General features: G+C 53.5%; 1 protein-coding gene across 1 annotated transcript; it reads right to left on the reverse strand.

Moving 5' to 3' along the window:
- Positions 1–2,117: 2,117 nt before the first annotated feature.
- ONECUT2 (one cut homeobox 2) lies at positions 2,118–21,520 on the reverse strand. Its single transcript, XM_032096033.1, is given in 3 exon segments — positions 2,118–10,848; positions 20,361–21,324; positions 21,326–21,520. Coding segments are annotated over 3 exon segments (1,446 nt in total). The 3' UTR covers positions 2,118–10,561.
- Positions 21,521–22,695: the final 1,175 nt, after the last annotated feature.

The following is a 22,695-nucleotide window of genomic DNA, read 5'->3' on the forward strand; positions in this document are numbered from 1 at the left end:
TCCTTCAGCACCTCCATCCCACATGTGCTGAAAATCAGTGGCATTGCAAAAGCTCCTGCTGTTTTCCTCCAAAAGAAACCCACCTCCCTCACCCTGACTTGCTGTTGGTGTGCAGCTTTCCCTGCAGGCTGCATCCCAGGCTGTTTCCTGAGGGAGTTCCTGCAGGGTTTCAAGTGGTGCGGAGTGTCTGGATCAGAAGAGCTGCCAGCACTTCATCTGCAGTCAGGAGGGACCTGCGCCGTGATCGCTGCGGGTCCCACACGGCACATCATTACTGTCAAGTTCATCCTGACGGATGCACTGCCGTTCCCAGCACTGCCCGAGGAGCGGGAGGAGGAGGAGGATGGGAGTGTGGTGTCTGCTCCTTGGGGCTGGGCTGCTCTGAGGGTGAGTGCTCCCTCCGGGGAGCAGGGACACCATCCAGCCTGGCTGCCACGGGCTGTCCCTGCATCCCTGGGATGGAAGGGCTGTTTTGTTGCTTCGTTTTTTATCATTGCTGACAAAACTGAGGGGGTTTTATAGCATTTTAACCTGGAATAATTGTGATTCTTGGCAGGGTTGGGAAACAGTGAGCTGAGTGGAATTCACAGGAGTGAGCTCCATGGGTATAGAGTTGGCCCTGGACCTGAGTGCAGGGGGCATGGCCTAGCATTGGGAAAAGCTGATGTTGATACAGCATCCCAGTCCAGCTGCAATCCTGCCACACACCCAGCTCATCCTTCAGCTTTTTCGGCAGCTTAATGAAATGGTCCCATTTCCTTCTTCCAGCTGTGCCCACTGCTAAGTGCCTGGAAAATGCATTCCCGGGGGAACAATCCTGCAAGTGAGATGGAAATGACCTGCCATGGCTGCATTAGTCTCGGTGTCATCGCTTTTGCCTCTTTGCTGTTTGAGTGGTTTTTCCCTTTCCATGCTCAGCAGCCATCCTGGTGGCACTGGCTCCTGTGGTCCTCACCACCTCCCTGCATGGGAAGGGGGCTTAGGAAAACACCCCTCACCCAGCCTGTTCGCTCTGGCTCAGCCCCGCGCCCAGGGGCTGCTCGGGGGGCACAGAGGGCTCAGGGCCCCCCTCCTGTTCCCCGGGAGCCCCCTGCACACTCCAGCCAGGGGAGAAGGAGGCTGGAAGAGCCACGTTCTGGGCTCTGTGATACACAGTGCTGAGGAGGCAGCTCTGCATTTATCTGCACCCGTGGCCACTCAGCAAAGTGAAATGAAGCAGCGTAAATTTAATTAATGGCAGAATCTGGCCCAGTGTCGAGAGAGGGACACGAAGAGAATGAGCATGAAAACAAATTTTTCAGTGAGCTTATTAACCCCAAGGTTAGGCACTGGTGCCAAGGTTAGATCCCAGACAATAAACCCCGCAGTGCCTTGTTACTGTTCTGGGGCTGGGATGGTGCTGCTTGGGGCTCTGAGGTCCTCCCGTGCCCTCCCCAAGCTGACCCTGCTCCAGCTGGGCAGAGAGGGGTGGCAGCTGGAGAGAGGGCAGGAAAGGGCTGGTTTTGTTTGGTTTTTTAAGAGAGAAACACAGGAAAGTGCTTTTCTTGTGCACTTTGTTTTGTTTTTTTCACAGAGACAAAACAAACAAGACTTGCCCACAGCTAGGGTAACTGACTAAATGAATGAATGAATGAAGGCAAACCTGCTACATCCTCCTTGCCATCGAATTTCAGCTCCAGGAACCTCCTGCCTCCTCCCGTAGAGCTGCTTCAGGGAATGAAAGTGCAATTAATTACAAAATTTTATAATTTTATGGTAATTACATTGCATCATGTAATTCTATAACTTACATAAATACAAAGTGATTTATCCTTTAATATCACAGCTACACGAGCTGTGCTCATGGGAGAAGGTGCCAGATCTTTTTCCAAGTACTTTTTGCTCACACTTGGCCAGGCCCTCAGTCCCAGGTAGCACTTTCGGGACGTGGTCCTACACTGGGTCCTGCATTAGTCTGGCTGTGCTCAGCTCTCCTCACCCCTACCTATCTCTGAGAGAGCTGTAGCAGCCCGAGCCCCTGTTTGGCTCTACTCCCCCCCTTGGTGTGGGATTGGGCCGTGGTGGAAAAAACCCTGGGAAAAAACAGGAACTTTTGATTGCACAAGGAAGCAAAAGCATTGTTTTCCTCCTTTATTGAACTTTGGCAAATAATATGTGTGTGTGGGTTTTACATCAATAGCTATAAATAAAACTTTGAAAGCAATGTAATACTTGTCATTGAGATAAAGGACATCTATTGGCACAAATCAGTGAGTAAAAACCCTTTAATGATAAAATAACATTCACTCTTTAGCTACTTTATTTGTCTGAAAAACTTAGCTTACACTCAGTTCAACATATCACCTTCCACAAAGTTAAAAAATGACATAAAATGACATAATAAAATAGACCTTAAATTTCATAATACAAGTACCTTGGCAAATTCCAGCCAGCTGGAGCAGCTCGTGCCGGCCCCGCTGTGCCCTTGCCATGGCCTCACATACCCCTTGTTGCCTCTGGACTGAGGAATGCAGGTGTACTCAGCGCCTGGTTTTACAACAACTGCGTCGGTGAGGAGTGGTGGCATCTGCCAGCAGGGCTCTGCCGAAACATCCCGGCTCTGCTTATTGCGGAAGAACGTGGAAAGCTTTCTGGAAGATTAACCACTGTTACAATCATCAACTGTCTTACAAAAACCCCTATTTAAAGTTCTTGTATCTGTTACTGTCTTTGGCAGAGAAATCAGGAAAAAAACCCCCCGACTATATTACACAGCTTTCATTATTATCACAACCTACCGAGTAAGGCCAAATAAAAACGTCTCCTTGCACTAATGAAAGCACATCTCTAATATACCCTTAATGACAGACGATATCAACACTCTACCGACGGGACTCAGAGGCCTCCTCAGAAGACTGCGACTCCCCCCTCCCCAAGCCACCTCTTCCACGCAGAGTAAAGGGTACGGAGCAGTTGGTTTGGCTTTATGTCCAGTACCGCCCAGGATCTGGGGGACATCGGGGCTCCAAAGCTGGACCCGGAGAGAAAACACAACCCATTCTTAACTGGGGGAGCTGGGGCTCGAGCGTGAATCCGGCTTGTGACACGAGGGAGAAATCAAAGGGGGGATAAAGCACCTTAACAAACCTGGCGCCAGGACAGGGGGTGGGCAAGGGGCTGCCGGAGCCGGGGCTGCCCAACAGGCAGGAGCAGCACGGGACACAGCTGGACTGCTCAGATGGACACCCAGGCCAGCCACGGGACAGGTGACACGGCTGGGAGAGCGCTGCTGACCCCAGCTTGTGTGCCCTGCCCGTGCTGGCACAACAGCTGGGACGGCTGGGCCGGGCAGGAGCGCAGGTGAGGTGAGGGGTGGTCCCTGAGCACCCACCCCGGCCGGTCCCCTGCTGTGCCCAGGGCCTGCCATAAAGCCAAAGGAACTCCTGATCCCGGGAAAAAACGCACAGTTGGCTCCGTAGCGAGCAGGATGTGTATTGCCATGTGACTGAATGAATCAAATCGCTGGCAAGAAGCTGCCAGTTGGACAAACTTCTCCTCAAATGGCAATTTCATTGCAACTGAATTTGGGTCTGTTTAACACAGGGACAGACCAGAGCTGACCTGGACACCTGCCCTGAGCAGTGCTGAGCTGCACGGGGCGAAACTGGGCGTGATTTCCCAGCGTAAATGCAAACACAACTGCGCCACAACTGCGAACAGCTAACAGGCTCCATGCATAAATAAATACCATCAACCCAAAGACCTCGTCCCAAACCCAAAGGAAGAAGTTGCCATTAAGAACCACGATGCATCACACTGCTAAGGGTTTGCCTCATGCATAAACATGGGAGCGCTGATTGGCAGTTGCTAATCATAATACTACACCGTCACACAGGACAATCAGCTCTTCAGACCAAGTAGCACAAATGTAGAAAATAATCTTTTTTTTTCTCTTTTTTTTTTCTTTCTTTTTTTTTTTTTTTTTTCCCAACAGAGCAAATGAACACAGATTGTTTCTTCAGCAAAATATGAAACTGTAAACTTTGGGCTCATTCTGCAACTTCTCCCCGATCCATAATGACAAAAAAAACCCAACGGGAAGAAATACTGACATACATTTTTAAGCGCACCTTCTCCGTCTAGTACAAAAGCACAACCTAAAACGTATAAAGCTTCTTTTTTTTTTCTCTTAAATCACAGTTACCAAAAAGAAACAGTGAATAATTTATTACATACGCTATAATAACATTACGCTAAACAGCTATTCTCTATGAGGTATATCTGAGAAAATTCTGTAAGGGATTGCACGGTCTGCGTTGCCAACATGCCCAGTTCGTAATAAAGCTTTGGAACCATGGAGAAAAGAGAGATCGGGGAGAGGGGGGAGGAGGAGGAGGAGGAGAAAGAGAAGGAGAGCCTTTGGTATTATCAGGAGTCTGTTCTTTGCAGGGCTGCATTGCAAAGCACCACAGTACAAAAGCCCACCAGGTACAATTCGGCGGCCCAGTTGAAGCTGAGGTATTCACAGGAAGAATAAAAAAAAGCACAGAGAGGTCTAGACTGGCAAAATCGTTGCTTTGGTTCAAGCAAGGCACTCGTCCCGTGGTAACGTCACTCTTTGCAAGTGAAGCAGGAGTCGGGGGGGCCGCGGGGACCCTGCCAGCTCTGGGGACTGTCTGTGTCCGAGGGCACAGGGACAATCGGCTCCCCCCGCCCAGAAGGCATCCTGAGAATTATTATAGCTTTGTATTGAAGGAACACAGAGAGAGAGAGAAAAGCACACTTGTCAAGTCCTACCGTTTCCAACGCAGACTTAAACCCCCAAAGAAATACAAAATAAAAGGCAACACTTAATTAAAGCGGAGCGTTTGTGTTGAGCTGTTGGTAACCTCTGTGAATCCAAGGGCATGGCTCAGGCAGATTCCTTAGGGAAAGGCCTGGGCCCTGCAGCAGCTGTCCCAGCCTGCGCTGGGGCTCAGGGGAGCTTGGGGGAGTGAGCAGTGCCCAGGGGTGGGTTCGGCTCCTCAGAGTGTTGCTTCAGTCCTATAAACAGCATAAAACAGGCTCAAAACCCAAGTGCCAGAGGGCACCACTAATTCCCCAACCAAACAACCAAACAACTTGGAAGTAATCACTCAGGAACGTGATGCTAATGGAGCTTAATGTAGCCTCGCTTCATTGCTAACTCGAGAAAAGTAATTAATTGATTTTTATCTGAAAACTGTAATTGTAAACAACAAGAAAAGGTGAGGAGGAGGGAGCAGCTCCTGGACTGTGCAAGGCCGCCTGCGCGGGGGGCACGAGCAGGAGAACCGCACACCAGCCCCTGGGCTCTGCTCAAGCACGAGAATAATAATAATTAGCAATGCTAATTGCTGCTGCAAACACACCTGACACAGGCCCAGGCAGCACCTGCAGAGCCTTTCCCCAGGGAATGTGCGGATGGACAAACCCCAGAGTCACCTCCAGGTCCACACGACCGCTCCATCAGCGGGACCTGGAGTGGGAACGGGCTCCACGTCTCCAGACGGTTTTGGCTGGGAGGAAGGAGTAAGGAACACAGAAAAGGGCGTCACCAGAACTGGCAGCTTCCAGGGAAGCGTTTCTTTGGGAATCTGGGCTCTGCTGGACATTTCTGGGTGTAGGAGAGAACGGTGGGAGTTATCAGAGAGCACAAGCAGAATGCAGACCGCACAGAGAAAGAAATCTTTGGTATCTTTGGTATCATCAACACGATTAAAATTACAAATGGAAAAGTCAGTGAGGTAGCCTCTTTGGTTCTCACTAGAAATAGAAAGGTTTTTTCTGGGTTTTTTTTTTTCCTGTTTTTTTTCCTTTTTCTTTTTTTTCCACACACAGAAGTTCATTCTTGGAAGCAGCTAGTTTAAGGGTTTCTCTCTTTTTCTTGGCATGGATTAATTTCCCTCCAGCTTAAGTTTTAAGAAGCCAAAAAGTTCAGGCAAAGTATCCCAGTATCTTTTTTCCCCCCCTATTTTTCTGAACGCACAGTTTTAGGTTGAATATTCATTGCTTGTCCTCAAAGTTCGCTCTGCTGTTCTTAGAGGAAATCAGCTGTAGTGCTTTATAGATAATTCTAAATAAAAAATAAAAACTCTACAAGGGCATCCCTGGGTGATGATGAATAAGTTAAATAAATAAGTTATATTACGAAGGCTTAGTGTGCCATAATAAAGGTACGTTGCGCTTTCTAATCAGGAGGGAAGAAATTAACTTAAATAATTTTAACTTTGATATTTAAACAATCAAAATTAATTTAAAGAAGGAATTAAAACTAGACCTCTGTTATATGGAATGAGTTGTTCATCCCCTGTCTGACAGAACCTGGCTGCTCTACAAAGCAATACCAACTCTGAAGTGTATTTACTAACAGGCTTCGCATCCCTGATGCGCTACAAGAGTCCTATGGATAAATAAGCAAAATTACTCCCAAATGAATTCATAAAAGGCTGAATTAAATAGATACAAATAGGTACCATCAGAGCCTGACCCTGCTGCCTGCATTCAGGCAAAACTCCCACTAAATTCAAAAGCTAAACTGAAACATAATGGGATTCAGACTGAACAGAGATCTCAGGACCTGCCCTAAGACTAAATCAAATAAATTACATTATCAATAGATAATATATTGGGTTAAAACCCACAAGTGTCTGGAAAAAAATAAAACTATTTTAAGCTTTTCCTTCTTAAAAAATTTAAACAATAAAAATTTCCCATAATAAATAGGAAGGAGGCCAAGTAGAAAGTTTCCCCATATCTTAAAAATACTTAGGAATTGTGACAAGCAAGGGAAGCATTGGTCGTGTCCGAAGCCAGCACACTCTTCGCAATACCGTGTCATTCCCGTGCCTTCCTTCAGGAGAGGAGATCCCCTTCCCTCCCGCGGGGCTGAGTGAGGTTTGCTGGTTGAGTCCTTCGCAGGTCTTTGGATTCAGCTGTAGGTAAGAGAAATCCACAATAAAGCTTTGCAACCGAAGTCAGTGAGCACATTTTCTTTGTTCCTGCATGGGAGATCCAGCAATATCCAAGGTTTCTTGAAAGTTGAATTCATCTTGGCTGTGCCCAAGGTTGTGACTCCAAGTTCCTGGTCGGGAAGATGCTGGGATACTCTCTGTACACACGAGTCTTTCGCAGCGCAATAAATAAAGCAACAAGTTACATTACACAGCTCTATAGATTCATCAATACACGGTATAGAGACGGAACACAGCTGCTTGGGTTTGGTGTGGTGTGGGCAGAGCACAGCACAGACTCTGCCACATGGACAAATATCTCCACCACAGTCTCTGGCTCCGACGCTCCTCGTCTGAGGGAGCTGCTACATAAAAGCCGACGAGAGTGGACAGTGAAATGGAAGACGTCACACAGGGCCATGAGAGATGCAGGGATAAAAATTGCAGCAGGATTTTTGGGTGAAAATGGCTTGTGACTGTTGATAGATTTGAGGCCCCAGCCCAGAGAAGCCTCATGTGTGTTGCTACTCGGCTGTAATGTTGCACAACAAACACTTCCACAATTTGGAGAGAACTTCGCTGAGGAGAAATCTGTAAGTAATTCAGTACCTGATCTAAACTCCCTTTGTTGGGGCTATTGGATGAGTGCTGAGCAGGAGCAAAAAGCCCAGGTCTTTGCTCCCAGGCTTCACCAGAAGCTGTGGGCAGCTCCCCTCTGCCTCTGGGGAAGGTGGCTATCTGGATGTCCCTCAGGTGAGTGCCCCTCAGGTGAGATGAGCTTCAGTGAGGTGTCCCACAGCCAAGCGCATGCTCAGAGATGCCTGGGGCTCATTCCCTGTGGGATACAATGCAGTTCCTTGCCCCATCACTGCAGGAAGGGGAGGTGAGGAATGAGCACTGGGGTTTTCACTGGTCCTGTGTCATCCCCTGCCACTGCAGATTGCAGGGGGACACTTCCAGCACAAGACAGCTCCCCTGAGGGCAATGCCAAGTTCAAAATGCACCAGGGGTTGATTTGATGGACACTTGGGTGGGAATGAAGGTGAAACTTCAATATGACCACACCACCTCAGCTGGGCCCTGCTCCACAGCCTGCTGGCTCCAAACTCCCCACTCAGATATCTGGTATTTGGGTGAGGAGCCCTCAGAACACATCAGTCCAGATCGGGACCATTTTTGGCAGCTTTATTCCATGTCTGACTACAAGGATTCTCCAAATCTCTTTGGGATCTGCCTGGAAATCTCTGCTGAAGGATGCTTTGATTCCCAGAGCTGGCACATGCTGTCAGTTCAGCTGTGAGGATCCTGAATTTGCTTTCCAGAAACTTTTCCTGTCCTGAGCAGACGAGGCTTCTTGGATTTTTTCCTATTTTAAGTGCAGTCATTGGAAAATGACTGCAGTGGTTCTGTGAAGCAGTTAAAATGAAGCCCTTGTTTAAAGGCAGAGAGGAGCAAGATGCGCTCTGGCTCTGAGGATAAATTTGGACATGTCATGATTTGGATCATCATGACCTGGATCAAAGAACATTACAAGGCTAATATGTCAGAAGCAACTCCTGAACCGCCCCACGGACTCCTGAATACTTGGGTTTGGTTCAGGTGGAGGTTTGGAGCCGGGCTGTGGTGCTGCTCAGCACTCACAGTGACAGGGATGGGAACACACATATTGCAAGTTTTATCCCTGGGGAAGAGAAAGAAGGGTGGAGGTCACTCGACCGATGTCACGCACAGGAGGGTGGCTGTTCACAGCTCCAGACACACAGGAGACCAACACACAAGTCACACCCAACCCACAAGTGTTTCCTGGAGGGAGGAGACGTACCAGCGTAGTATCCCAACATCTTGCACTTGGAGCCCATGCAGCTCTTGGAGAGATGCCGTGTGGGGCGGAAACAGGGAAAACATAAACTAACACACCCTTTTGGTTGCGCAAAGACTCACGAGTGGTTACCTGTCCAGAGACCAGTGGGGCTATGTGCATTAGTCGTGCAAGAGGAGAAACTAACTGAAACACAAGTAATGAGAATCCTCATCTTTGGTATTGTAGCTGTTGAGGTTTTGGTTGCTCTGTTCCTTGTTCTTTTGAAAAAACTGCATAGGCACAAATTAAAGACAATCTTCAACTTTAAGATGACTTGAGTTGTCAAATGAAGCAGCAATCGTACTGGCTTTGCTTTGTTCTCATTCTCATCAACCCTTTCTTTGAGATCTGCTTCCGAAAATGTCCAAGATGTCTGTCGAACACAGTGTGGTACTCGTTTGCTTCCTGACATGCTTCCTTGGTTTTTTTAAATTTTTATTTTATCTTTCAATGGAACAGTTTGTTGCAGAAGTAGGTGCAGAAAATGTTTCTTTGGTTTCGATTAAGTAGTACATAAAAAAAGTCTCAAGTGTCTCTAGCGGAGCACAGCCGCACCGGGCCGGTCACCAGCCAGCGGCCGTTCCGCCACCGCCGGGGAGGCTCCGCTGCACGGAGCTGGAGAGAGGGCTCGGAGCTTGCCAGGCTTCCCCAGCGCCAGCCAACCACCCGCACCAGCGATGACAAAGAGAAATGACAAGTTATAAACATCTTTGGCTTGCAGAAATCCTGTCTCTTTGGTGTGCTGTGTTCCTGCCAGCTCGGGGAGCTGGCAAGGAAAAGGAACTTAGGGATGCAATAGAGCTAAACGCGGCACATCTGAAACGGTCCGTGGTATCTGAAGGGCTTGTTTCTGTTTCTTTTCCTGCTTGAAAGTACCATAAAATATTGAAAAAATGAACAAAAATACATTGAACACTAAAAAGGTTTTGGTAACACAGCTGTTGCCGAGGAGAAACCAGATTCCTGGAAACTAAAAAGGATGGAATAATGTAAATAAATCTGGATCTTCCAAAACATTGTGTTGCTCCATGAACTGTAGCAGTTCCATCGACCTCCTGAGTGTGCATTAGGTACAAACACAGAGCTTGTGAGGAACTGCCAGCTGTGCTTGAGGCTCGTGCCATCTCCGTGGTGTTCCCGGGATGTCAGGCTGCAGCTGGCACAGCTGCCCTGGGCAGCCCAGGGCCGGACCATGGCTGTAGCTACCGGCTTTGTGCTTGATACTTTGAGCTCAAGAAAACTGAATTTTTCTGATCCAAGAACAAGCCGATTCAATCAAACTAAAAAACCAACCAAAAAAACCCTAAATCTGATTTTTTTCCCCTAAAACACTTAACAAAACCATGCCTGAGTTTAAAAACAGGGTCTTGGGTTTTTAGTATCTGACTTTGTGCTCCGTTGTCATGTGGCCGCAGGGTGGTGTGGCCAGCACACGGCAGGCGCTGGGCACGGGAGGCTGCCGGGCTGGCAGCGGCTCCCGCCGGCCACGGAAACCTGGGGCTCAGCAGAAACCTGCCTCAAGAACGACTCCCCTACGTTTCAGACCTGCTTCGCCTGTCCTGAGCATAGTATTGTGTGGAGAGAGGTTAAAGTGGAGCCTGCGCCTGCTAAGACTGACGAGAAGCCGGAGGAATGTCCTCGGGAACAGCTGGGCTGGGGTTGGTTGTGGGGGGATTGTGCTTTAAGTCACCAGCGAGGGACCCTGCTGCAAGGCCGCTCTCTCTGCGCTGTGCCGGCCGTGCCGCGCCCCTCACGCCTTGGTGCAGGTGCTGGGGGCCGAGGAGGAGCCCCCGGAGCTCAGGTCGTCCTGCCACTTCTCCAGGCTGCGCCGGCGGGCGTTCATGAAGAAGTTGCTGACGGTGGTGAGCTCCAGGCCCAGCTGCTGGGAGATGGTGATCTGCATTTCTTTGGAGGGACGCTTGTTCTCCTTGAAGATGGCGAAAAGCGTTCGGCGCTGGAGGTCCGTGAAAACCAGGCGGGATTTCTTCTGGGAGTTGTTCCGCTCTTTGTTGGGCTCTTGCTCTTTGCGTTTGCAGGCTGGGAAGGGGTGGCAGAGACAGAGAGAAAGTGTCAGGGTGGTGCCCACAGACCCGGACGGCCACCGCAGTGGCAGGCACTGACACACGGTGAGCGCAAGTGTCACCAGCTGAGCCAGCACCGCTCTGGCACATGGAACCTGAGGGCTCCCACAGGAGTCCAGTGGGCTGCATTGCTTTTACATCCTCAATACCTCTCAATAGCTAGGAGTAACAGTTGAACATAAGTTTAATCCCTTTAAACAGCCCAAACCCCCATCAAAGCTCCAGTAGCAGCAACTTTGTGTGACCACCAAGGGGAAAAACCGCCATGGACTCGCTTGGCCTCCCAGCACAGAGGGTCAGGCACTGGCTCACCCTACTCCTCCCCTGCAGCCTGACTCCTGCAGTGCCACCACCCCAGGGCACTGCTCCCACTGCCAGTCCTCCTTCCTGGGGCATGTTCCAAGAGTGAAGCCAGGCAGAAGCTCCTGTCGGAGCTCAGGTCAGGCAGGGCAGCAGTGCCGGACCATCGCTGCACTGAGCGATGCTAATGGATCCTAAAACCCATCTGTATTAATAGCTGCTCTGTATTTATTAGCAGAGAGAGAACAGCAAGTGCTGAAACCAATACCGCTGCCGGAGCACACCCACACTTAAAAATAGCCTGCCCAGGCTGTCTGCGCTGGGCACAGGGAGAAAATCCATATGTTGACATGGTTAGGTAATGTGCCGGGACAAAATGAGCCCAGAGAATTGATAAGTGGGTGGGTTTTAAGCAGCCCTGTTAAATAATTCTGCAGGTCTGGAATGTGAAATGAAGCTGGCCCAAAAGTAAAAGTCGGACTGTGGCAATGTCTGTAATTAACCCAGTCACAGCTGTACCTGTGCTCAGCCACTGTGGCACCGACTGCCTCGTTCTGTGCAGGGCCAGGATCTCACAGCATTTCTGCAGGAAACTGGAGTATTTTGTTGGAGTGCCTGACCCTGACCCCTCTCAGCTGCCAAACTGCAGTGGCTGCAGCAGAGCTGCCTCTGGGAGGGAGGTCAAGGTCAGGCCTCAAAATATCCCAAAGTATAAGAGGAGGATGGTCCTGAGAGTCAGGTTGAGACCCAGACAGGGGTTGTGGGTGAATGTTCCCAGCACAGCCCTCCCAGAGCAGTGGCACCAGCACAGGGCTCCGGCTGGAGCCAAGGCAGCAGGAAGCAGCATGGATGCTCCTGCCTGGACATGCCAGAGGCATCAGGGGGAGCTGGCACCTGTGTCCCAATGGCCAGACTCGCCCTCTCCAAGGGCATTATCCCAGAGGCAGCAGGAGGGAAGAATTTGGGCTCTCTGACTGTACCTCTGACACCACACAGATAATATCCTACTGCCTGCCTGAGCTGAAAAAGCAGATTTTAAGCTGGGTTTACTTTGCCAAGTGTCCGGAATCCATGCCGTGATGTCCCCGGTGCTGGGGACATGATGAGCACAAGCATCTTTGCTGCAGCTTCTAATCGGTTCCGGGACACTGGGATGAGTGGAGTGTTTCCTACCATCACTAATTTATGTCCAGAGATACTCTGCGTTTTACAGTTATTGGTATCTGATAATAAATAATGCAGAGGTATGTGCTTTTTGATGCATTCAGTAAATACTTTCCTTGAACTGTTGAGTTTGCTCTTGAAAAGGCCCCACAAAGGCAAACGCTGCACCTGACGTGCATCTCTCAGCAGAGAAAAATGGGGTGAGCACTCTAATAAAATCAAGTGATTTTCCGGGAAGAAAGAGAAAGGTTTTAACAGCAGAGGGAAGGGAAGAGACCGTCTGGATTCTAAGCACAATTTGATTTATTAGCTGCGGTTAAACCTGAACATATCCTATGGAAGAAAACGGACAACCGGCACGAACTGAAAGCCATAACTGTGGGAAAAAAAAAAATACAAAAGCTTCCTTTTTCTTCTGCACTGGACTAAAGATGCTCTTCCACAGAAACAATATAGGAATTGCTCAGAAACAGGGTCAGTGCTGCATCCCTTAGCATGGACCAAGAGGAGGCCTACAACTTGAAGAGCGTTAAGAGGGTGCAGGGACCTGACGCTGTGCTGTGACACACTGAGGATCATCCCACTGAATACCCCTACTAATAGTTCATTTGTCTGATTTTCTACAACAATGACTGCTTTTCCATTTTCTTCCCCACAAGAGAGGAACCTAGCCAGCCCAGGCATTCCAAAAGCCACAAATCCTGAAAAATATCTAGGAGCTCTAGTGCTCAGCTCAATCCCACCCTCTGAGCCCTCAGGCATGGGGCAGGGATGTTCCATGGCCTCCCTCCTTCCTCGGCTCCTGCACTTCTCCAGGAGGGAGACAGAGATGAAGACACAAAGGTCACCAGCATCAGAAGGAGGAGGAGGCCAGGGAGGAGTCTCAGGGGCCGGAGCAGTGCCTGAGAAGCCCCAGGAGAAGCTGAGCCACTTGCCAGGATACTGGAAATACCAACAACACAGCTCCTGTGCCTCTCTGGTTCTGGATGTTTTTACCGATGGCAAAAGTGGCTCTGCACCCATGAAACAAAGAGCAGGCGTTAAGGAGGAGCCAAGCAGAGACCAATATTCCCTTAATCCGGCAGTAAGTCCTCACTCTCCATCGTTCCTAAGGACAAGCCGTGAATATTGATCCCACCTATGTGGTTTGTGTGGGTGCAAAGTCACCCAAACCCAGTTATCTGTCTGATGGAACTAAAACTGCTCCTCAATTCGATTTTGGAGAGGACTCAATGTGAGGGAAATGTAATTACTCTGGTAATACTGAACACAATGAAATGACCACCAAAGCGTTTTCTAAAGATTTAAAATGTTTTTCTTTTGCTGTGATTCACTTAAAGCAAGCCCTGGTATATCCCTGTTACTACAATCTCTTAAAAACTAGGCCTCAGAAATCAATTTGATTACCTCTCTGAATTAAGTATGCACGAATGAGAGCGATTGAGATCAATACAAATTAGGTTAAGTACTCCGCTGTGTACAAAATCATTATGGAACAAGGAGCAATCAGAATGAAGATGCAAATAATCACATTGTCAGGGTGGGCAGTCAGTGCTGCTCATCCCAGCTGCTGCATACACACCAAACCCCTAATTTTTGAAACCCTAGGAATGCCCTTGATGGCATTTATCCAGAAAAACAGATTGGATGTGTAGCACAAAGTTAATTCTGTTCTTCCAGAGAAATTCTTCTTGCTCATCCATTGTAGTGGTGAGGTGTTCCCTGTTTGGAGATCCAGGGATTCCTGCAATGCTCCAAAAAAGAAGCTCACAGCCCGGCTGTTTCCAGCCAGGAAGGTGTTTTCTTGGTACCCCACCTGATTTTTCCCTGTCAATCCTGCACAGTCCCCACAGAATGCCACCCCTCTCCAAGCCCTGCATCCTGCAGCTCTCTGAGAAGAAAAGATGAATGGTTTTGGGGACATGGCTCCTTTATGTTTCTTCCTGGCACGCCACAGCTCTCAGGCTGTTTGTGTCCAGTCTCCTGTAAATCTGCTGGATGGCTGGAATTGGGCTGTAAATTCCGCTTCCTCCCTGCAGTGCTGCAGCACCCACCTCAGCACAGGATTTCTGACAGGAGCCTCTGGGTACCACTGGAACCTTCCAGCACAGCGCAACTCTGGATCCTTCTGGCTGCACTCTGAGAGTCCCACACGTCTAACACCTGGGAGATTTATGCTTCCTCTTGTTCTGGAGATTCTCCCTTTTGAATCCCCAAATAGTTTCCAGCTGAATTATAACACTTGCCAGTGACAAGGATTTATATTCCCCTTGTCAGAGCACAGGGGTGAAGCCAGGCCTTCCCCGTGCTGAGTGCTCTGCCTGTTGGAGCAGCATCTCAGTGGTACCCTGGAGGTACCCGAACACAGCTGTGACTGGAAGGACTTTGGGCATCTTTTCCAAGGAAGGGCTGGGGATTTAAAGCTGAGGTGGGTAAGCAAGAGCTGAGCAAGAGCCTGAAATCTTACTGCAAGGGGAAGGACAGATCTAGTGAATCCTTGCTGTGTGCTCCAGTTTTCAGGAATTCTGACCCATGGGAGAAAGTAGGACATAAGCATTTCCTTTTACTGCCTGTTATCGATAGGGTGGAATTAGGAAGAACAGGAGAGGAAAGGACAGGAGCAAAGCTCCGCCAGGTTCTCCAGGAAAGCCAGACCTGTGCTGCCCTCCAAGCTCTCCTTGCACTTCAGCTGAACACACAAAGCAAGAGCAGCCCTGTTTCTCCACACATTCAGGTTCCCATTTCCTTCTTCCCAGGGGCTTAGGAAAGCTCAGCTTCAGCAGGAGAGGGTCCCTGCTGGCAGGCTCCAGAGAGGTGGAGGTGAGGAAGAGAGGGGAGAGGGGCCATGGATCCCACCATGCCCACAGGAAGGAGTGGGCAGGACAAGCCCACGGGAGAAGGAACACGGAGAAGAAGGTGTGTGGGAAGCTCTCTGAGGAAGACTTCCTTCTGCTCTTCCTTCCCCTCCTGCAGCCGAGTGCTGCTTGCCAAAGCTTAATGCCTCAGCACAGGCCCCGTGCTCCCATCCCATTATGAGGGGATGAGAACTGCTGGAAAATCACCACTGCTCATAAATATGTTCCCTGCTTACTGAGAGATATTTTGGTCTCGGAGACAATTTGTGTTTTGGGAACCTGCCAGCCTCTATCGCTTGTCTAATAATTCCTCTGTGCAGCATTTACCAGTGGTTTGAGTCCCTTTTTTCACAATGGAGCAGTTTGATTTAATAGCTCAAAAACCCCAAACAACCCCAAAACTCTCCAATTTATTTTTTGATTGCATTTCTCTCTGCCATCAGTGAGTTGTCTGGCTGATGTTATCACCAAACCCATTTGAGATTAGTCTGTTTGGTATGATTTCTGTGTGCAAAACCCTCTATAAATCAGAGAGCCTTTTATGCAAAAGTCTGCAAGATTGATAGAGCTGGATACAAAATCTTTTACCTTGGAAAAAGAGATGTATTATCTGTCCCGTTGGATATAGTTCTTTCCTTGCATATTCATGGCCCAGGTATGATGGGCTTTTTCCAGAGAAGACAGGAGACAAGATGGGAGACTTAAATATAAATAGATTGCTATCAGAAGGAAGGGAGTGTTCTTTTTTGCTGTGTCTAGTGGGGATAAGATGAGAAGCAAAGGATTTAAAAGACAAAAAGTGAGATTAAGGCCAGTCATTAAGGGTTTTTTTGTACCTGTAAGCCCTGGAAGAGATCACTTAGGTAAAAAATCCCCCTCTGGAGATTCCTGAAGAAAGGGGCAGATTGTCAGGACAAGTGATGTCTGCAGTCCCTTTCAGCCCTGCTTTCCCTCTGAGATCCATTCTCCGTACACCTGCAGAGCCCCGTTTCCACTCTGAAGGCAGCTCCAGGGGAGCTGCTCTGATGAGAGGAGTCTGCTGCCTTTAGTGCTCGGAGGCTCGGCACAGCCGTGTTGGGTACTGCAGGAAGCTTGTCATCTCCCAGTAATGGCTAATTGGAAGGGAAGGAAAAGCTCCTGCAGCTGCTGGATGGCAGCAACATCCAGGACAAGGTTTTGTGAATAATACCAGGGAGGAGCACCAGGGATGAGCACCCGGGGCCACAGTGCAGAGCCAAAACGCCCCTACAGTGTGGGAAGAACCAACACCAGTCACTGGGAAATAATCCTTTTGGCAAAAATGTTCTCTCCTTTATGCATTCCTCGCCACAAATAAATGGTGGCAATTTTCAGCTGCAGAGGAATACTTGAGTTTGGGCTATTCCAGTTCAAACAGTGATGGGCAAGAGATACACAGAAAAAAAGAGATGCTGGGGAAAAATCTGATAAGGAAATAGTGAAGAACAGCTTCAGAATGAGTAACACATGATGACCAATTAATTGTTTCTTTTAAAAAGTAGGGAGAACAATATAGAAATACATTTAATCACAAATGTACTCAGAACTAACTTTACCAAACAATCAAGAAACTGATAAAACTCATCTGCTTCGCCAAAACGGATTTCTGTGTGGCAGAAATGCCTTCAGAAATGATGTGGAACAAAGCGCTGGGGCAGGGTATTATTTCGGAAAGTTGGTACATGAGAAATATAAATTATCAGCCGGCCCCACAATTTACCGCATGGATTGTTCAAACACAACCACTAATCTATAGCTGAAGAGAGCACCAATATTTCAAGCCACTAAGCACCTTTCAAAAAACCTTTATGTACCTGTATATTTAGTTCTACACTAAGAAATAGTTTTATAAATAGGCAATGTGCCTGATACAGATGTTATCATGCCTTAATTTTTAGCTGGAGATACAGACAACAACATAGTCTCAAAATCCAGGGAAGAAGCATTTGGTAGGGCACAAAGAGGCAGGGGACAGGCAGACAACTGTCCACAGCCCATTCCTCACTGTGAGACCCCTCTCCTTGGCCTGGGGGACTTGGGGGTGCAGGGGCTCAGCCTGGGATGTGGCGCTGCCACCGCCCACTCCTGGTTCCGTCACCCACGGCTCGCCGGCCCCGGGCGTCTCGTCTCGCTCCTGCTCCCGCTCTCCTCCTCCCTTCCCTCCTTCCCTGCTCTCATCCCTCTCCGCCGCTCTCCGTGGTACTGACGGGTCTGAGCACGGAGCGGGGGTCGGGCAGCTCTGCACACATGAATCATTGATAGTGTTTTGGTACAAAAGTGTTAAATCATCAATAAGGCGATCCGGCACCGAAGAAGGTAAACAGGCGGCGGAGCGCTCTGCTGACCCCACAGAAATTTAGGGACTGTATGTCGGGGCCGCCGGGGCTTTCCCGAGACCTTCCCGCGGCGGGGAGGGAGGGCAGGAAGGAGGGTTGGGAGCCCCGATCCCCCCGTCCCGAGGGCAGCCCCGCTCTCCCGGCGGGAAGCGGCGGGAGCGGGGGCACCAGCCCGCTTTGGGGGCGAGGTCCCGGGCTGATGCCGCCGCCGGGGGTGGTTTTGTGGGAAAAGCGTTTGTCCCACCCTCCCAAAGCCCCCGTCGTGCCCCGGGGGCAGCGCGGTGTCCCCGGGAGGGCACTCGCCGCTTCCCCGGCCGCAGCCGCAGCGAGACACGGTGACCCCAAAACGGTGCTCTGCCCTCGGAGCTCCAGAGCACGCACGGAACTCCCCGTTCACAGCGGGTCCTGCCCGCACCCTCCCGCACAGAAAGCCCCAGCACCGTCTCCTGACGGAGGAGTCTTAAAGACCCCCAAGAAGAGACAATAAGCAGAGAAATAATAGGATTAAATTAGATTAGGTTAGAATAGAATAGAATAGAACAGAAAAGAATAGAATAAACAGCACTATATATCTTCTGTAATAATAAGAAATACCAAGCACACCCACCCTGCTACTGCTCCCACAGGGAGAGGGGGATTTCCCTTCAAGGACAGTAGATTTTTGCCCCACTTGGGAAAAACTTCCAGGACTGTGGGGCAAATAGCTGGTGGGTTTGGTGTTTTTTTTTTTTTTTTTCAAAAAACCCTGAAATACTTGTGGCTTTTACCCCATGCTCATAGGGATTTAAGCAAATGAGTAAAGGGGGAGAAGGAAGCACTGAGGCAATGGGGCCGCATATTCACACGTGGTAATAAAAGAAAATTAAAATAATCGATTTCCTGAAGGGAAAGGTAATTTGCAAAGGTCTTTCCCGCTCCATGGGGAATCCATGCCCACTCAGCACCTAAGCTCTCTCCAAACTTTACTCCTCGATGCAGAGGCATTCAGGGGGACTGGTAAAGCAGAGATCCAGAATTATACAGGCATAACTCTGCGTGCAGCTGTGATTCCTGATTTTCTGTTCTATATGTAGGGCTCCACGGGGAACCCCCACCCGGGACCAGTGCTGGGAAGGAAAAGCACCAGCCACGTTACTGGAAATGAGCCGGCTCAGGTTCCAGATCAATGAAAACTGGGTCCACGCGCTGATGCTCCTGTTGCCAGCATTAATGCTCTTTTAATCTTCTAAACATTATCTGCATCGATTTCCCTCTTGATACACGTTTGTGAAGGCGACACCACCGTGTGCTCGGCAAAAAACCCAAACCCCTTCTTGTCCCTCCAACGTCCCTGTCACAGACAGACCTCGGCACCTTCATTTGGCTGCAAACAGAGAGGATGCCCGCGGGTGCTGGACGGGATGAGAGGAGTTTGCAGTTGCCGTTAGAGCCGAGGAGGGGATCAGCATCCCTCTCCCGACGGGCAGCACAGCCGGGACTGCCCCATACCTCGGGAAAGCCCGAGTACTCTCCGTGGGGATTTTGGAGACCCCAGGCCGTGGGTGTTTAACCCGCAGCACCTCTGGTTAGGGGTCGGGCAGGGATTACGGCCATCAATCATCCATGGCTGCTCTTTGCCCTGCTCTGCCGCATCCCAGCCCCGCTCGGCAGCTGCTCCTCGTGCAAGGACTCTCTGTGCCCGGTTCCGCACCGCAGAGACCCCCGCGTCCCCTCAGCCCCCTCCAGGTGTGCCAGCAGAGCGGGCAGCCCTGGGGACAGCCTGCTGTGTCCCTGGCCACTGGGGACCAATCTGCCCGCGTCGGGATCAATTGAAATAAAAGAAGGACTGACTCGGTGGCACAAACATCCCCGGATTTTCGTCGCTGTCAGAGCAGAGCGGCCCGGTCCCTGGCCCCCGCCCCATGCCGCGGTCTGTCCCACGCGTTTCTGCCCGCGCCAGAGCCCCCCGTGTCCCTCTACACCCACGTCCACGGCCGTGCGGTTCCCGGGGAGCGGGGAGGCAGCCCCGGCCGTGCTCCGCGGCGGGGCCCTGCCCTCACTCCCGCGGGACCGACTGGCCGGCGACCCCCGGGCACCCACCGCGCCGCGGACGCACCCCGCACGGCCCCACGGCAGGGACAGCTCTCGCCGGGCGTGTCCCGCTCACCCCCGGTGCGGGCGCTGCTGGGGATCGCTACCAGGGGTCGGTACCGGGGGTCGGTACCGGGGGTCGGTACCGGGGTCGCTGCCCGCCGCCCCCCCCGCGGCCCCCGCAGAACAATGGGGGCTGCGGCGCCCCGCGACCGCGCCAGGGGGCGCCCGCGCGCCCTCCGCGGACAATGCGGCCGGGCCGGGGCTGCGGGGGCTGCGCGGGGTCCGGCCCCCGCCCGCTCCCACCGGCCCCGCCTGTCCCGGGACGCGGAGCCCCCTCCCGGCCCCCCCCCCCCGCTGCTCCCGGCAGCGCCAGGAGGGATGCTCGCGGAGAGCGCGGTGCGGTGCGGAGTGCGCACCTTCAGCACCCGGCCCTGGAGAGCAGCCCCGGCCCCGCCACCGGGCACCGGTAGCGGCAGCGGAGCGCTCCTCTCCGCCGGCCCCGAGCCCCGCACAGCCCCGCCGGACGGAGCCGAACTGCGCGGTGCCGGCGCTGCGGGAGGTGGGAACCGGCCGGCCCCGCACAGCCCCGTGGCTCACGGCGGAGCGCGCAGCGGGGAAGCGGCCGGGCCGGGCCGGCGGAGGACGCACTGCGGGGCCGGCGGGGCAGCGCTGAGCTCCGGCGGTCGCGCTCCGCTCCCCGCAGGGCGCTGGCCCGCACCTACCTGCCAGCCGCAGGGCAGACATCCTCTGGAACTCCGGCTCCTGCAGCCACTTCCACATCCTGCGGAACGTCTCCCGGCCGGACTTCAGTTTACTCCAAGGCTTGGGGTTCCGCAGCAAGTCCGAGAGGGTCCCCTGGGAGCGGCACAGCACTCGTTGGGCGAAGATGGCCTGCGGGATGCTGTAGCGCTTCAGCTCCGCCGTGATCCTTTGTGCCACCTCCTTGGTGTTGATCTCCTCCAGCTGACCCGCGCCGCTCCCCTGCGGGCCGGCGGCGGGGGGCGGCCGCTCCCGGCCGGCGGGCAGCGCGGGGCCGTGCGGCGGCGGCGGCCCGGGGGGCGCGGAGTGGTGGGCGCCGTTCAGGGGCGGCAGCATGGCCGAGGGTGTCCCCAGCCCCCGGGGCAGGTGCTGCTCCCCCCGCGCCAGCATCGCCGCGTGCGCCTCGAAGTTGGGGCTCAGCATCTTGTCGTGGCCGGGCGGCCCGTAGCCGTGGAGGCCCTGCTGGGCGCCGGGGAGCGGGCCCAGCCCGTTGCCCAGCGGCGAGAGGCTCTGCCCCACGGCCGGCACCTCCTTGTAGGGCCCGTAGAGGCTGTTGACGGCCGGCAGCCCGCGCTCGTCCCGCATGAGCGCGAAGCCACCGCCGGCGCTGCCCGGCAGGCGCTGGTGGTGGTGATGGTGGTGGTGGGCGTGCGGGTGGGCGTGCGGGTGGTGGAACTTGTCGGAGACGGCGGAGATCGGCGGCAGGGGCTGGAGCGGCGTCAGCGTGGTGTAGGTGCCGCTCATGCCCATGCCGGGGGGCGAGGCCTCGCAGGGCACGCTCATGGCGTGGTGCAGCGGGATGGAGAGCTCGGGCCGGTACTCGGCGGCGCCGTCCAGCAGCGAGGCCATGCTGGGCACCATGGCGGGCCGGGCGGCGGGGGGCAGCTCCTGGTGCGGCGGCGGCGGCGGCGGCGGCGGTGGCGGCGGCGGGGGGGGGGGGCGGCACCCGGAGCGGCCCCGCGCCGCGCCCGCCGTGGTGGGGGCTGGGGCTGCCCATCAGCTCCGGTTCGTGCCCCGCCGCCCCGTGCAGGCTGCCCAGCGGCTCCATCGCCAGCTCGGGGTTCATGGCGCAAGCACCCGGCTCCCCGCCCAGGCACCGCCGGCCGCCGCGCCCGCTCCTCATCCGCTCATCGGGGCGGCGGCCGCCGCGGCCCGGGGCCGCCCGCCCCGCGGGCAGCGGCGGCTCAGCCGGGCCCGCCGCGCCGGCCCCGCGCCATGTCCTCGCCTCGCCGCCGCCGCCGCCGTCTGCGGGCGGCGGGAGCTGTCCGGGGCCGCCCCGCCCCGGCCGCGCCCGCGGGGCCGGGCCTGCGCCGCGGGCGGGCGTGAGGGCGTGAGGGCGTGAGGGCGGCGGGCAGCGCGGGAAAGGCGGAGCGCGCGGGGGCCGCCAATGGTCGCGCGCTGAGGGGCGGGGGGCGGGGCCTCCGTGAGGGGACCGCGGGGCCCTTAAAGCTGCCGCCGTCTTTGTAGCGTGAGGGGCGCACGGTGCCGCCGGGACCGGCCCCGAACCGGCCCCGGGAGCGGCCAGGGCTGCTCCCGCACTGCCGCCACGCGGCTCTCCTCCCGGCAGGCGGCCCAGCAAGCCCCGGTCCGGCAGCGGGGCTCTGCAGCCGGCTGCTCCAGGGGCCCCGCTGCACACAGCCGGCGCTGCTGCAAACCACGGTACAGCGCCGATCTGTGCTATTGGTTATTGGTTATCAGTTGCCTTAAATGCGGCTGAATTAGGGCTCATTAACAAGGTGTGAAGGATGCACGTCAGCCGGGCGTGGATGGTGCAGTGCCAGGAGCCCCGCGTCCCCGTGCCACCCCGCTGGCACACGGCTGTGGGGTCCCGCTCACCGGTGCACACACGGACGGGCGTTCCCCCCTCTTCCCGAGGAAGGGCCGGTTCCCCAGGCCGCCCCTGAGTCCTCGCGGCTGGCAGGGGCAGCGCACAGCTCCGCAGGGCTCATGGCGAGGGGCCGGCACCGCGGCTCTGTGGGCACCCGCAGGACGGATGGAAGCGGACAGGGACGGGGAGCCAGGAGAGCGGCCGAGGAGCAGCGGACAGGATCCCAGTGGGCTCAGGGCCCGAGGGGACAGCGTCCTCTGGCATGGAGCTGGCAAAGTGGGGACTTGCCTGCTATGGCACAGCCCATGCAGGGCACCCGTGCCAAGACACATCGGGTTGGGCTGTGCCCGTTGCTCCCAGCTGTGCAGTTCACTACTTCTGCCCACTCCTTTAATCAGTAGCACAGCAGCAACAGCAGTCTCGTCCTTGCGTTTTGTGTCATCCATATCTTGGCCCTGATAACCGTCTCT

Source organism: Corvus moneduloides, chromosome Z (assembly GCF_009650955.1).
Source record: "Corvus moneduloides isolate bCorMon1 chromosome Z, bCorMon1.pri, whole genome shotgun sequence".
NCBI classification, from domain to species: domain Eukaryota; kingdom Metazoa; phylum Chordata; class Aves; order Passeriformes; family Corvidae; genus Corvus; species Corvus moneduloides.